The sequence below is a fragment of the Charadrius vociferus genome, unplaced genomic scaffold (genome assembly GCF_000708025.1).
Source record: "Charadrius vociferus isolate BGI_N301 unplaced genomic scaffold, ASM70802v2 scaffold579, whole genome shotgun sequence".
NCBI lineage: Eukaryota > Metazoa > Chordata > Aves > Charadriiformes > Charadriidae > Charadrius > Charadrius vociferus.
Genome location: NW_009661367.1, coordinates 1,112,539 through 1,128,733, shown reverse-complemented (window position 1 = coordinate 1,128,733; position 16,195 = coordinate 1,112,539). Strand labels below are relative to the sequence as shown.

The following is a 16,195-nucleotide window of genomic DNA, read 5'->3' as shown; positions in this document are numbered from 1 at the left end:
GTGCCCTTCTCTGGAGGTTTTCAAGACCCGCCTGGATGCAGTCCTGAGCGATGTGCTCTGGGCAGTCCTGCGTTAGCAGGGGAGTGGGGCTGGGTGAGCTCTAGAGGTCCCTTCCAGCTCTGAAGATTCTGTGATTCTGTGAAATCCCATCGATGGGCTTTGTGAGGGAGCAGAAAAAAAATAAATAAATAAAATCCCAGATATTCAGCAGCATCTGCCTCTGTGTGGTCTATGTCCACGTTTAACCTCCCTTCAGCTTTTTTGCAGCCCGCCCACGTGCTCTCCCATATGCGCAGCGCTCAGATTATTGCAGAAAGTCCAGAATGGGAAAATCTGCCTGGATCACGTTATGCAATAGTTGAGCTGCTAGCGGTGAATAAGCACATCCATCTGACCACGAGTGCTTCTGAAGGGCACTTCTTTTTTTTTTTTTTTTTCTTTTTTTTCCTTTCCTGCGTGTGGATGGAGGAGATTGCTTGCTTGTTGGCTCGGGGCCGGGTCAGGCACCTGCCTCGTGTGTGGGTGCTGATTGATAGGAATTGATTTCCCATGCAGATCGGCATGGGAAGGTAGCTTAAAGAACAAAAAACCTGTACCGAAACGGTTTTCTTGGGTGAGAGAGCAAGGCTGTTTAATATGACTTAAATTGCTTGAGTGAAGTCACCTTGGAGACCCTTGTTTTGCGTCGAAGAGAAAAATCATTGCAGCAGTTCTCTCAAGGTGGGAAGTAATCCCTCCTGGGAACACGTCAGTACGTGCTGCATCGCAAGGAGGATGAATTCGGAAATGAAAATCAGTGCTTGACTTCATCTGGAGCCAAATTCACCCGCTCTGCAAGCAAGTGTAACCATGCTGTTTGCCGGGTTTGAACGTAACCTGTGGTGCTGCGAGACGTGAACCACAGGTCCTCTGCACGTACCAAGAGGCTTTCGCTTCTGCGCGTCGAGCTGGGCTGTGGCCCTACGTTAAATCTGTTCTGCACAAGAGTGTCAGGGCTGAGCTGGTGAGAGAAGTCCTCGGAATACCATGGCTGGGGCTGTGGGATTTGGGGATTTGAGTTCATGTTCAGCCAGAACGGCTTCCTTCTGCCTAACACGCCACCCCAGCAATAAGGTTGGTAGTGAGTACCTCTGTGGATTGCTGCTCGTTCTCCCCAGGTAGGAACCATTTCTCCATCCCATCTTTCTGAAAAAAGCTCTATGCTATGACTGTAAAACCTCCTTCAAGAGACTCCTGCCTGGTGATGTGTTCCTTGGGGAGCAAGGTCCAAGGTCTTGTGTTCCTTGGGGAGCCAGGAACTCTTCTGCTGCATCAGCGTGTGAAGCAGGGCCAGAAGGTTTAGGAAGCCCATCACCAGCCCATGGTGGCTTTTACAGATGCTGCGTGGGGACCATGTTGGTAATCAGAGGTTCGCCATAACCTGCCCGTGCGACGTGGTGGGGCTATCACCATGCTCAAGGACGTGGGGAAAGAAGCAACTTCCCAACTGCCTTCAACCTTTCAGGAATAAGGGGAGATGCTCCTGGCACATGGGAATGGCCTTGTGCTTGCCCGAGCTGGTGTTGTGTGCCTTCATGAAAGCTTCCAGTGCTCAGCAGCTGATGACTTGTTCGGCTTCTGGCTTTAAAGATGTCACTTGATTTTAAAATTTGGGAAAAGCTGTGGCCAGTGATCGCTTTTGGACTTAAGTGTTTTTCTGGAGGTGTCCTTAGTGACCTAAGAGCCACTGTGCAGCAGGGTGATGGGTGGAGGGAGGCTGTTAGTGGGGGGGAAAAAGGAATAACTGGGAATGCCCTGATAAAATGTGGAGCTGAATGAGGGTGGGGAGGATTCTGTGTATAGAGGGGGATCAGGTCGGAGGGAGAGCCTTGGCATTGCCACGTGAGGATCAGCGAAGACATCTGCCCACCTGGGGCACCTTAAATCCAGGGGAGGATGAACTATCATCTTCTCACCCTGGGGGTGCCCTAGTTTTAGGAGCAAATAAGACACCTAGGGAAAAGAAACAAGGAGGGAGTGGAGAAAAAGAGCTGAAGAATGGTGGAGAGAGAGGGAGAGATGGGACCTGAAGCAGAGCTACATAACTGGTGATGGAAGGCTGTGAGCAAGGGTGGCTTTCTGCTCCTGGAGCCTGAAGCAGCCTTGTGTGTCTGGGGTGAGGTCTGCTTGGCGTTAGGGGCTTTATCGTGCAATAAATGTCCTCAAGGCCTTCAAAACCTGTTGGAGGTAGGTGTTTTTTCCCCCTCTCCTTGTGTACTGCTTGGAAAATACTTCAAGCAACAAGGTTGAACTTTAAAAAGCAGTTGGGTGCTTGAGGAGCACGAGTTCTTCGCTAGACCTTGTGCTCCGACTTACTTCGCTGCCCTGAGCGAATGGTTTTGGGAGGATCATCCTCACGTGTGGTGCTCACACCGGCTGCCTGGGGCCGATGCAAACTGCTCTGTGAGGTGCCAGGGCTGACGAGGGGTGATGAGGCGAGAACCTGTCCTGCCGCTGAGCCCACTGGTGCCCTCGGTACCCATGGGGTGTTTCAAACAGGCGCCCATCCACGAGGGCTGAGGACTGACGGACCTGGGGGGACATGCCTGGGTAAGGACTGTGCTGCTAGGCTTGATGGGGGAGGAGAGGAGGCGGTAATTCCTACAAATGAGTGGGATTTCTCCTGCTGCTGCAACTCAGTGAGCAACTGCGTAGTCATGTATTTTGCTGAAATACTGGCAAAATCCTTCCAATGATTGTCTGATGTCTCCCCAGTTCCAGCATGTCTTACCGTCAGGAAAAGGGTCAGACTCTGGAAATGTTTTGGACAAGAGGCATTTAAAAGTAGATGAGGGTCATATATCCTATGACAGCATCGTCCTGCTCCCATCTCTTTCCCCCAGGGTGGTCACCCAGATTTAGGGAGATTTAGGGAGATTTAGGGTCTGTAAAACTCTCCTGGCACCTTTGACTGCTTGTGTGCGTGAAAATGGTGAACGTGCTGGGCAAGATTAAACTGTCCCGTGGGAAGCTATAAGCCGGCAGCAGAAGGGAGGAAAACGTGGAGGAACTGAATTTTCTAAGTGTTAATGATGCCCATTCTACGTCAGCTCTTTAACGAGGTTGGTACTGTGGACAAGCTGGGAGGGATCCCACCTTGCTGTGCAGCATAAATGCGAGGTGGTAGGTGGTCCGTGGGGGCTGGGGGGCAACACGGAACGTTCGTGGACCCAGGATTGGGTGTCATGACAAGTGTATTCATTGCAGCCCTGTTTTTTGGGGAGGGATGGGCAGTGTGGTAAGGGGGAGAGGGCGCTGGGCAGCGGGAAGAGTGTCAGGGTGGGTGAAGAATGAGGACTGAGGGGTGGGTACGCGGCAGAGCTGAGCGGGATGGGAACGGGGATGGGCAAAATAAAAGTCAAAGGTGGAGTAAAGTAAAAGATGAATGGTAAAAGATGGAAAAACGCCATGAGGATCATGGAAACCACTCTGGATTCATCCTGCCCAAAGGTCCTGGCTTCCATGTGCTGCTCAGCCCCTCCTGGCTGCAGGGACGGGGGGTTACAGGCTCTGTGCCCCCCGGCCGGAGAACAGGCAGCCCCCGGGATGGTGACGCTGTCGGCTGTGCCTGCGCCGGCTGGTCTGAGCGTGTCTGCTGGGCTGGTGGAGACCTCGAGGAGTCGCTCGCTCAGTGCTCGCGGAGCTGTTTGAGACGGCGGCAATGCAGCAGTGGGTGTAGAGGCAGTTTTGGAACTACTTAGGCATTGTCTTTGTGCCTTTAAGAACCTTTGTGATTTTTTTTTTTTTTTTAAATCAGTTGCTTCTGAAAACGCTATGTTAAGTCATGTTTTAAGAAGTGGCTGTGGTTTCTTCATGGCTCTTCCACAGCTTGTGTGCTCTGGCAAAGCAAAGCATCTCTCCCCATGCAAGAAGGCGGCTCTGAGCCGGAGCGATGCCTGTGGCCACCTCGGTGAGCGGGTGGCATGGGACCGGCTGCTCTCCTGGGTCCATGAGGGCTGGCGAGGGGAGAGAGGAAAACTAGTAAATAGAAGAATTAAGTGATCATTCAGCTTTGATAAAGCCAAAAGCCCACGGAGAGCTAAGAATGACTTAAGATATGGAAATGCTTTCATGATAAAGCAGCAGCTGTGGTGGATGCTGGAGGGCTCCTCGCTTTGAAGCAACCTGCTGGGCCTTGTCCCTGGCTGGGACCAGCAGGACGGTGCTGTGGGACAGGCTGTGCTGTGGGCTCCTCGGGGCTGGGGGGCTTAATGACTCCCGGGATGCGGCTGTGGGGAGCGGGATGGTCCTGGGGCATGGCTGGTGCAGGGCAGGTTCTCTCTGCCGGGCCCCGCTGGGGTGGAAGGAGTGTTGGTTCTTTAGGAAGTCAGCCCCAGGACAGCCTACTGCTCCTCTGGGTGAGCCTAGGGAGGTGGGAAGCAATTTTCCAAAGGTGTTTTAACAGTTGAAGAGGAATTGCGCTGCTTTCATTTGCTTTACAAGTGGAGATCTTTGCATGCAAGATCTTAGCACACCTAGACGGGAGGCTGTAAAGAGCCACAGCGCACTGGATCATAGAACCATAGAATGGTTTGGGTTGGAAGGGACCTTGAAGATCATCTCGTTCCACCCCCTGCCCTGGGCAGGGACACCTCCCACCAGCCCAGGTTGCTCCAAGCCCCGTCCAACCTGGCCTTGACCACCTCCAGGGATGGGGCAGCCACGGCTTCTCGGGGCAACCTGCCCCAGGGGCTCACCACCCTCGCTCTCCTGGAGCCCCTTTAGGCACTGGAAGGGGCTCTGAGGTCTCCCCTTTTTCGCCTTCTCTTCTCCAGGCTGAACACCCCCAACTCTCCCAGCCTGTCCTCCCAGCAGAGGGGCTCCAGCCCTCCCAGCATCTTTGTGGCCTCCTCTGGACACGCTCCAACAGGTCCATGTCTTTCCTCTGTTGGGGGCTCTAGAGCTGGAGGCAGCACTCCAGGTGGGGTCTCACCAGAGTGGAGCAGAGGGGCAGAACCCCCTCCCTCGCCCCACTGGTCACACTTCTTCTGATGCAGCCCAGGACACGGTTGGCCTTCTGGGCTGCGATTGCACGCTGCCGGCTCACGTTGAGCTTCTCATCAATCAGCACCCCCAGGGCCTTCTCCTCAGGGCTGCTCTCCAGCCATTCTCCAATAGATGCTGGAGGTGGGATAGTAGGGAGAAGGGAGAAAAGCAGCAATGCAAATGAGATAAGAAAAGGCAGTGGTGCGCAGTAGTTGGTGATTTTACTTTTAGGACACTCAGAAGCAATCGGTGCAGCAGGATGAAAAACAACAGCCTAAAAGCTGGGGTGATGTTCATACAAGTGATCGAGCTCTATCCAAATGCCAGAGCCCGGTCCTTTGTCTTTCTGTTTGAGGAGCTTGTCTAGCTTTGGTGGCTTCCGTGGGCTTGCTGCCTGCTCAGGGTGTTTCCGCGGGTCTCTGCTGTACGGGAGGGTGTGTGGGTGGTGTTTTGGGGACAGGCTGGGCACAGGGGGACTGACGTTTCCTTTTCCCTCTGTTCCCATGCAGGACGCAGGCGGAAATGGCCCACACGTGTCGCGGGACCATCAACCTGTCCACGGCTCATATCGATACGGAGGATTCTTGTAACATCGTGCTTTCCAACGGGGGAAGGACGTACCACTTAAAGGCGAACTCAGAAGTGGAGAGGCAGCGCTGGGTGACGGCCCTGGAGCTGGCCAAAGCGAAAGCCATCCGCATGAGGAACAACCAGTCAGGTAGAGTGTTCCTTCGCGTGCCAACGTCCAACTGGATCCGGTTTAAAACCTCCACGTTAAACCAGCTTGCTAAATTGTACAGAAACCCTGGCAGATTTTATTTCGTACGTGATTAAAAATAGCTGATGGTTTCACAGAAACACAGAAGGTTTTAAACAACTCTGTATGCACCAACTGTGATCGCATGGGGTCATGCAGCATCGAGCAGGTCGTTAAAGCCCCTGGGAATGACTGTAAATTGTTGAGAGCTAGTAAAAGCCATCTTGTGATGCTTCTTGTGGAAGGTAGGACGTATGTGCCTTTTTGCTGGAGACTTTGGGTTGGTCCGTGCGGACAGGCAATGCCGTAGGAGGCTCAAAGCGCGGCGGTGAGTGGCACTACAGGGAACACCAGTTCACAACTGAGTGCCAGATCCAAGCCTGCCGCGTTCAGGGTAGGTTGGTAGATGAATGACACACGTATTTCATTGGGCTGTCTCCCTCTGTGCCTATTTTCCCTTCTCCCCCTTATTGACGCTCCACCGTGGTGTGGTATTTATTAGTGTACGTTTGGGACAACGGGGTAATGTAGAGCTGTCAGAGCCCCGTGGCTGTTCTGCAGCTCCTCCCAAGAGTGTCATTTTTACTGCTCCGCTGTGTAACGGATTGGTTAGTTACTTAAGAAATAGAATATTTTTGAAATATTTTAATGTTCGTAACTCTTCTGGGATTAACGTTTGGGTTTCTTCCACAAAGAAGCATGGCTTCAAGTTGCGGGAAAACAAAACCTGTGAATGTATTAAAAAGCTGTCCGTCTCCTCCGTCCTAAAATAAAACCACTCTCAGATCTTATCTTGAATGCTGGAAATCAGATCTTATACATGAGAAAACACTTGATTTTTGTAATGCTTAAAATGAAAACCTTGCTTGATAGGGTCAGGGGGAATGGCTTCAAACTGGAAGAGGGGAGATTTAGATGAGATGTCAGGAAGAAATTTTTCCCTGTGCGGGCGGTGATCCCCTGGGGCAGGTTGCCCCAAGAAGCTGTGGCTGCCCCATCCCTGGAGGTGTTCAAGGCCAGGTTGGACGGGGCTCGGAGCAACCTGGGCTGGGGGGAGGTGTCCCTGCCCGGGGCAGGGGGGTTGGAACAAGATGATCTTTAAGGTCCCGTCCAACCCAAACCGTTCTATGATTCATAAAATGCTCCGAATATATTTTAGGAAGTGGGAGTGTGAAGGTGAGGGCAGGGAAAGCACAGAGTAAGGTGTTTGTTCCTTTGGTTCAGTGCTTATGTAGCATCTTCCTGTCCTGGTCCAGGTTTGGGCTTCGGGACACCTTTGGGTGCTGCTCTGTGCCGTTGGCTGCAGACGACACGCGTCTGTGGGTATAGCGTTTGTGAAGCTTAGCTTTCAGAGCCACCACCGAGGAAGGTTGTGTTGGTTCAGTGCGTCAAGAAAAACCTCTGCTTGCCCAGGGAACCGCCGCTGCCTGCCCACCAAAACCACCACGTGCCGTGGCGTGACTGCGGGGCGCAGCGCTCTGCTGGAGCGGCGGTCGAGGCTGTGTGGACGGATACTGCTTTCTAATGCTGCTGGTTTATGAAAACACACGGTCAACATAAAATCCCTGTAACCACGTTTTTGGAAGGCAGCGCGTTAATGTTTTCGTCTGTGATTCAGTGGGACGGCTGTTTGGGATGCTGACTGCCGGCGGCACGGGGCCGGCAGCGCCTGCGCTTAATGTGATGTTTTGTGGAGAGCAGCAGAATGCCGGAGCGTTGAGGGTTTGACTTGCAGGAGAATAAGCCCCCAGTCCTGTACTGATGTGGTCTGACTTTTGTATAATTAGCTGTCCCACAAGGTTATACAGAAGTTGATTAGTGCGTGAACCACTTACTCGTTTCCCATAATTGTTTAAGTACGCCGTGTTCCGGGGCGCTACCATCTACGGATTTAATTACACAAAGTATTGTGAACCCTCTGTCCCTTAATATTGCAGCTCTGGAGTGTCCGTGAATGACGGATTCTCTGATGGAGAATACGAGCGACTGAGGAGGAGATGGAAGCTTCCAGGCACGCTTGTTTCGCTTGGCAGAGCGAGACGTTGTGCCAGGTCACGGCTGTAGTGGTGGCTGTCGGTCCTGTGAACATCACTTGTCCCATAGCGGGACGCGAGCCCTTTAGCTGGGTGGGTGTTCAGAAAAGGATCTCACCTGTGGAAGAGGTCGGTGCCTTTACCTTCACCATCTCCACGGGCGATGCAGCCGGCTGCCGAGCTCCCAGCCAGCCCGGGGCTGCGGGAGGATGTCGGCGACGCTGCCTCCGGGGTCACGCGCGGTTATTTTGCTTTGTGTCTTTACACAAAAATAGCAAACACAGAAACTTCCTGTCTTAAGGCTCTGGTCGCGCTCACTTCCTGACCTCAGCGCGCCCAGGCCATCGTTTCAGGGGGAGGACAGCGCGGCAGCGGCGCTGGTTTTTGGGGGCGGATGCTCGTTCCTGTGCTGCCTCACTGTTGTGCTGACTCAGCTCTTTGCAGGGCGATGCTGTGATCCAGGCCAGGGCGCTGATGGGAGGGGAAAACCAAATTCTTGTTTTTCTCAGGCTTTTCTGATCTGGTCCGCGGGGATAAGACACTCTGTAAACGGGCAGTGAACCCTCGTGCTGTGCTGTTAGAGCTGAGGACGTTGGTGAATTCTTTACACTTCAGTGTTCCCCTGGCTGATGGTGTTTGGACCCAATTAGAGGCCTTTTAATTAAGGTAAAGAATGAACGTGCGTTAGGTTTGACTGTTTTGCTCGGACCGAAATGCCGTTCCCTGCGTTGTGTCCCCACGAGTGCCGGGCGTTGGGCGGAGCCCTGGAGTGGGTGTTCACGAGCAGAGGGATGATGCTGGAGAAGTCCCTGCGTCCTTCAGGTCTGCTCGCGTGGGGAGTCTTCTGAGTTGATTCCTCTTACCCCAAGTGACCCCCTAAACCCGTGTGTTTCCCAGGGCTGCTCTGCAGAGCCCACATCAATGCGTTGGGCCTGTCTTGGCCGGTGGGCATGAAGGGTAGCGAGAAGCCACATGGATTTGTGTCTACAAGGATGGAGCGTGGATGGCTCTGGGAGGCCAGAAGACTGGGAGAGCATTGCAGCGAGCCACTGAAGACAGAGAAGCAGGTTTGTGTCTAACGCTGCCTGCCCGTATGAGGAAGGACACGAAGAACATCCTTACGGCGATCTCCGTTCACAGCTCCCCGCTAGCACTCAGGAGCGTGGGGGCTGTGGTGGTGGTGGCACATCTAGGGAGGAGATGGCTGGGCTTGAGGCAGCTGCTTTGGAGGTGTCTCCGGCAGATGGGCGCTGGGGCAGTCTCACACATGGAGCAGCTCTTCGGCTCCACACAGTTTTCAGGTCCTTGCTTCCTGGAGCTCTGAGGTCCTTTGGAGTCCTTCTCTCCTTGTATCCAAACAGGAACAATGTGTTAGTGTAGAATTAATTAATTTAAGAAAAAAAAAAAAAAAGAAGAAAAAGCTTGACCTCTTTTTGGAAATGTTTTAAAGATGAGCCACAATTGAGTCGCTACTGAAAATAAAACATAGAATCATAGAGTCCTCTAGGTTGGAAGGAACCTTGAAGATCATCGAGTCCAACCATCGACCTCACACTGCCCAAACCACCACTAACCCATGTCCCTCAGCACCACGGCTGCCCGGCTTTTAAGGACCTCCAGGGATGGCGTCTCCGCCACTGCCCTGGGCAGCCTGTGCCAATGTTTGATAACCCTTTTGGTGACGAAATTTTTCCTAATATCCATCCTGACCTCCTCTGGTGCATCTTGAGGCCATTTCCTCTTGTCCTAGAGACATGCCCAGTGGAAGCTGGGGTTCTCTGTTCACTTATGGTTCTGCACAAATCAGTGTTCCCTCACTGCTTTCCCGACCTTTGGGCTTTGATGGGGCGTAGGACTGGGTTAACTCTCCAAATATCTTGACGACTGGGAGACTGTTTTGGGGTGGATGAAAAGATTCTTTCCCCCCAGTAGTTCTCTTGAAATTCAGAGATCCGAAGGCGTTTTTGCCGTGGCTGCTGGCTGGGGCTGTGCGCTGAGAGGGGCCGTTTGCACAGCGCTCCTTTTCATTTCTATTTTTAAGAAACAGCATAACCTATACCCAAACCAAGTATAGGACGGGAGACTTTGCTGTTCCCTCTCGCGCGTAACCGAAGGAGCTCTGGTTTCCCTCTACCCGGTGCATAGCCGGGACTATTTTGGTAATGAGCCGTGAGCTGGGACATGAGTAATTACTGATAGATGTCAGGTGAGAAAGCTCCCTGTCCTCATCCCGCTTCACTCGTGAGAAACCCGCCCAGTGATACCCGGTGGATTAGCGGCAGAAAGTGAGAGTAGAGCTGAACTGCTCTCTTAGCTCTCTCCTCAAGTACCGCGTGGTGCTTAATTCCTCTAAAATAATGTACAGCGTAACATTAGGGCAGCAGGGTCCCAGACGCGGCTGCACGGCTCGCCTCTGGCCTCTGCTCAGCCGGATCGGGCATTCCTATTTCTACTTGGGTTTAAAAAGAGGTGGTGAAGTCGTAGTAAACTTGATTTGCCGCCCCACGGAAAGGGCAGGCATGGGCTACGCCTGCAGCCGTGCCCGGCCGGCCCTGTGCCGTTCATCTGTCCCGAAAATCAGATTTCTGTAATCGCCCTCTCTTTGCGTTACTGTAAGCTCTTGAATAATTCCAGCCTTCTCCGCTTACCATAGTGGGGCAGCGTCAGCCCTTGGGGTTCCGTCAGCTCGCGCATCGGCCTCTCGACAACTGCAACTTCGCAGAGCGGCGGCGGCAAAGAAACACTTTTATCTGCTCCTTGTGCTCGCTCTCCCCTCCGCAGTCATGGCTCGGAGGATGCGAACTGAAGTGTTTGATGTCTGTGGTTAATACTTTTTTTTTTTTTTATGGGAGGAAAAAATACTTTTTTTTTTTTTTATGGGAGGAAAAAATACTTTTTTTTTTTTTTATGGGAGGAAAAAATACTTTTTTTTTTTTTTATGGGAGGAAAAAATACTTTTTTTTTTTTTTATGGGAGGAAAAAATACTTTTTTTTTTTTTTATGGGAGGAAAAAATACTTTTTTTTTTTTTTATGGGAGGAAAAAATACTTTTTTTTTTTTTTATGGGAGGAAAAAATACTTTTTTTTTTTTTTATGGGAGGAAAAAATACTTTTTTTTTTTTTTATGGGAGGAAAAAATACTTTTTTTTTTTTTTATGGGAGGAAAAAATACTTTTTTTTTTTTTTATGGGAGGAAAAAATACTTTTTTTTTTTTTTATGGGAGGAAAAAATACTTTTTTTTTTTTTTATGGGAGGAAAAAATACTTTTTTTTTTTTTTATGGGAGGAAAAAATACTTTTTTTTTTTTTTATGGGAGGAAAAAATACTTTTTTTTTTTTTTATGGGAGGAAAAAATACTTTTTTTTTTTTTTATGGGAGGAAAAAATACTTTTTTTTTTTTTTATGGGAGGAAAAAATACTTTTTTTTTTTTTTATGGGAGGAAAAAATACTTTTTTTTTTTTTTATGGGAGGAAAAAATACTTTTTTTTTTTTTTATGGGAGGAAAAAATACTTTTTTTTTTTTTTATGGGAGGAAAAAATACTTTTTTTTTTTTTTATGGGAGGAAAAAATACTTTTTTTTTTTTTTATGGGAGGAAAAAATACTTTTTTTTTTTTTTATGGGAGGAAAAAATACTTTTTTTTTTTTTTAATGGCAGTAAAAATATCCTTTTTTTTTTTTTTAGGGCAGTATCGTGAGATATGGGAATTGATGATGTGAAGGGTGAATCTATGAGAATTATTTTCTTGGTGATGTGATTGGGGGGGTCTTTGGAAAAGCCTGCGAAGGGAGGGTGGAAATCTGTCGCTGGTGTTTTGAACATTGGGTGTTGTCTGGGAAAACTCCCCGCGGTGAACTTGGGCTGTTTGGGGATTGATGAGAGAGGTGAGGGAGTCGGTGACTTCATTTGACCCCCTGCTCGGGGCTTCCTGGGAGGAGAGGCTGAAATCCCCGCTGTGATTCAGGACGTTGCCTGAAGCGGTGCAGATTTCAGGTTGAATTAAGGTGGTTTTGGTGTTCCTGGTATTAAAAAACGCCGGAGTTAGCTGGACAGGTCAGTGCTCGCATCTGTGCCGAGACCAGCGCACCTACCGACCTCCCCCAGAGGCAGCCGGTGGTGCCTCGTGCCGAGGTTGGGGGCTCCAGAGGCAGCGCAGCGGCGATGCTGGGAACCGCTGGGAAAAGGGCGAAAGAGAAAAGGTAGGTTCGCTCGGCGTGCAGCTGTGGCGCTTGGCCCCTGGGGAGGCCCTGGCTCCCATCACACCACCTCACAAAGTTTTCAGCAAAACTTAGAAAAGCAACCCAAAACCCAAACAGGCGCGAGATTAACCAGGCAAATAAAACCTCCTCCACCAAGGGAAGGTGGGTGGTGGAAAGTAAACTTTCCATCCGATAGAATGACAGCAGAAGGTGCCATACGGAAGACGGCAAACGCTGCAGGAAAGGATGGGGGATGATTGCTTATGACGAGAACGAGGAAGAAATGATCAGGTCACAGGTTTCAGCGAAACGGGAATAATTAATATTTTTGTACAACACAAAATTAAATGGTGGCACTCGCTGCGGGAAACCAGAAAATCCAGAGGGCTTGAACAGATTTTGGCACAATTTCATCCCTCCTGGGTACGAGCTGTAACTTCCTGTATACAAAATGCAGCCCAGGAGGTCCTTAAGCAGCACGGCACTAAAAGCTCAGCGGCTGTGCCCAAAAAAACTACTGCGAGTGCCCTGTCCCTTTATCCTGTTTCCTAAATATCGGTTATAATTTGCTGGCTCGAGAGGAGACGAAGCTGCCCGGGTGTTGGGGCTGACCTCCTGCCACCATCCCTGCGCGGCCGCCGCTGGAGCGATGCTCCCCGAAATCTCTCGCTTTGTGCCTCTCGGGCTTCACGCCGTGTTTTCAGCCTCTCGGGGGTTGTGTCACCCCGGGGGGAGGATTCGGTTTGAGACCAACAGCCCGGTGTCGGCAGTGGGTGGTGTGGGTCTGGGATTTGGGATAACGGGGGCTGACTCCTGGGCTTGTCTGGTTATTCTTCCTGCCTTAACCGGTTCTTTTCTTCTTAGCTTTACAGGGGCTTGTCTGCGGTCTGTAGGAGAGCAGGAGCTTTGAGCGGTGCAGAGGGGGAAGGAGCAGGGTTTTGGTAGTACCGCTGATGCCGTGATGGTGGCATCTGCTCTGGCTTCTGGGGTGAGTCGTTCCTGCAGCAGAAAACACAACTCTGGAGAGAAACACGGCTGCGCGGAGGGCCGGTGATGCTGCCGCAGGTTGGGCGTGCGGTTCGGGGGCTCTGGGGGTTGCAGCGCACACAGGCGGGCTGCCAGCAGGTAGTTCTGCGTCAGCCTGCCCGATCCAGGCGTAGTGCCTTTGTAGTAGTAGTATTAAAAAGGTTCCATAACTAGTTATGCCTTAACTTTCCCTTTAATTGCTCCTAGTGATGGTGTCAGTGTTGTTACTTGGTGTATTTTGGCTGGGTTTTTTTTCCTCTTTCCAAGTAAAGGCTTTGTTTGCAGAAGACATTTTGACTCGGGAATGTGATGCTGCAAAGCATCTGCACCCTTCCTCTGCGGTCTGTAGGAGAGCAGGAGCTTTGAGCGGTGCAGAGGGGGAAGGAGCAGGGTTTTGGTAGTACCGCTGATGCCGTGATGGTGGCATCTGCTCTGGCTTCTGGGGTGAGTCGTTCCTGCAGCAGAAAACACAACTCTGGAGAGAAACACGGCTGCCCCGGAGGCCGGTGATGCTGCCGCACGGTAGGGGGGCGGTTCGGGGGCTCTGGGGGTTGCAGCGCACACAGGCGGGCTGCCAGCAGGTAGTTCTGCGTCAGCCTGCCCGATCCAGGCGTAGTGCCTTTGTAGTAGTAGTATTAAAAAGGTTCCATAACTAGTTATGCCTTAACTTTCCCTTTAATTGCTCCTAGTGATGGTGTCAGTGTTGTTACTTGGTGTATTTTGGCTGGGTTTTTTTTCCTCTTTCCAAGTAAAGGCTTTGTTTGCAGAAGACATTTTGACTCGGGAATGTGATGCTGCAAAGCATCTGCACCCTTCCCTGCCCGGCTCGGTGAATTAGCCCGTTGTTGCTTCCCGGCTTTCCTCTCAGCCGGCTCCTGCCCAGGTGGCCTTGGCTTGTGCTTCTGCTCGAGTTGTGGCCGGATCAGACAATCCCCATCGTTGTTGTCCGTGCACCAGCTCGTTGCTTGCTGTAACAGCCCTTGCTATTCCCAGCTCTTTTTACAAAAGCGCTCCCTTTTCCCGTCCTCCTTGTGATGTTTTTTAATCCCGTCGTGAACCGTTTTCCCCTCTGTTGGTAAGGCTCGTGCCCGGGGAGGCGCTGCCTGCCAGCGCTCCGTTACCTTCTTCTTCTAATTGTCTTTGCGAGTCTGGATTTTCCCAGGATAGCTGACTGCCGCTAACTGTGCCAGGAGCCGCTGCCATGGAAAACATCATCAGCAGTGAGCTGGAGCCGTTTGTTTGGATTTCCCACTCCTAATGATTCCTGTCTCAGTGCCTTCTGCTGCTCGCTTGTGTTCCCTTCTGCAGTTGGGACGCTCTGCCTCTCCTGTTCCCCGGTTCGCTTGTGATTGGGACGGGTTGCCCCATCTCCGCTGCCACCGGTGAGCCGCGGTCAACACTTCAGCTTCTCCCCCTGCAGCCAAAGGGACGCTGCGATGCACCAGGGGCGCGGGGTGTGCGAAGCCCCCGTCAGCTGAGGCGGCGGGGAGGAGGACAGCCGGAGCCGTGCCTGCTCTCAGACACCGCGGCAGGAGTTTATTGCTGTGTCAAAATGGAGTTTTTCAAACATGGGAGAGTTTCAGCCAGTCACCCCCTTTTAAAAACCATAAGTGGGATTTCTTTGAGGGCTTCACAGTGGTACTTGGCCTTCGGGTTTTTCCATATATATATATATATTTTTTTATAGGCTTTGAAAAGTCCTTGTTGGTCCTTTGTGTCTTTCTAGTGATAGCCAGAAAAAGCTGGTAATCCCGCTGGCTGTTTCAGCCCTTTTTTGGGGTAACCCCGTGCTAGCTGGGATGTGTCGCTAAAGGAATGGCAAGGTTTGATACTGAGCTTCTTTCGGAGCGTTTATCCTCGGTGCAGTAAGGTTACGTTAGGCTCACTTAGGAATAATTAGCTAGTTATCAGCTGGGCCTGGTGCCCAGGGTTGGATGCAGGCTGCGTTTGGAGTACATCAGAGCATGATGCTTTCTGCCGGCTGCCGTGGAAATGGTGCCAGTGTGCTGCTGGAGCCACCTCAGGTGGCTTTGGTGGACTTCTCCTGTCTTCTTTGGGCTGCTGCTTTTGGTCTCCTAACCTTTCACCTTCAGTACTGAATACCTGACGTTGGGGAAGAGACGTTTTCATAGCGAGAGAACGCAGAAATGGTACTTACGGAACACCACAAATTTAAGGTTCCAGCGGGGAGCTCCGTGGGGACTGCGGTGTTCAGGCCATCCCGGCGGCTGCAGCCTCGTCCCCTGGAGTGAGCGAAGGAGCCGTGCCGTCACCGCTGCACGTGCCGCCGGGCTGCCCGCTTGTCACTGCCCTCGCGTTGATGGAAGAGGGTTTATCCTGCAACAGCAGCGGCTAAAGGCAAGGGAAAGGCTGGCAAAATGTTCCGAGATCATCTTATAATTTAAAAAAACCCCACAATGAGGTGTGGAGCAGTACTGGGGAAGCAGTTAGCGTTGCGGATACGCGGTGTATAGGTGGGGTTCAGAAGGGGGATGGAAAACGGTGTCTCAGCTCACCGTGCTCTCCACCGCTTCTGCAGGACATGCTCTAACACCTGCCCGACAGCGCCGGGTTACGGGCTCACGAACACACCACAGTTTGCTGTCGTTTAGACGATTTTTCTCTCACCCAGTGACCCCTCCCCACCCGGGAAGGGGTATTGGGGAAAAAACAAGGAAACCTGGGGTTGAAATATAAACAGATTTAATAGAATAAGACTAGATAATTAACATTAATAGCACTAAAGAACCAATATTGATCCTGGTACCAGTATAAAACACACAAGGACTGTCCTCAGCCCATTCTATCCGCAGAAGCCGTGCGCTCCCAGCAGTGACAGCCAATGTGGGACACTGCGAACGTTGTGGCTTCGGGAGGAAGGGACGGGCTCAGGGCTGCGGCACCGGGGCGAGGAGTTCTCAGGATGGCAGCCGTCACGGGAGAGAGAGAACTCCTCAGCAAACTTCCTAATTTATACTGAATGTGCTGTTCGTGGTACGCAATAACCCTGTTGGCAGCTTGGGTCAAGCGCCCGGGTCTCGCTCCTCCTCATCCCCGCACCTGGTGAGCTGGAAAACACCGAGACCTTGAAACCCGCACACCGTGGCTGGCTAGAAAGTCACTATTTTCACAAATTCAGACACAGGAGTCTTC

The 16,195-nt window shown here is 51.4% G+C and overlaps 1 protein-coding gene across 1 annotated transcript in view; it reads left to right on the top strand.

Moving 5' to 3' along the window:
- Positions 1 to 5,129: 5,129 nt before the first annotated feature.
- The window catches only part of OSBP2 (oxysterol binding protein 2), a gene marked incomplete at its 5' end in the record, with an annotated part of 104,860 nt that continues 93,794 nt past the window's right edge, over positions 5,130 to 16,195 (top strand). Inside the window, 2 exons of the mRNA XM_009893337.1 lie at positions 5,130 to 5,146; positions 5,532 to 5,743. Coding sequence (XP_009891639.1) covers positions 5,130 to 5,146; positions 5,532 to 5,743 — 229 coding nt within the window. The remainder of the gene's footprint in view (positions 5,147 to 5,531; positions 5,744 to 16,195) is intronic.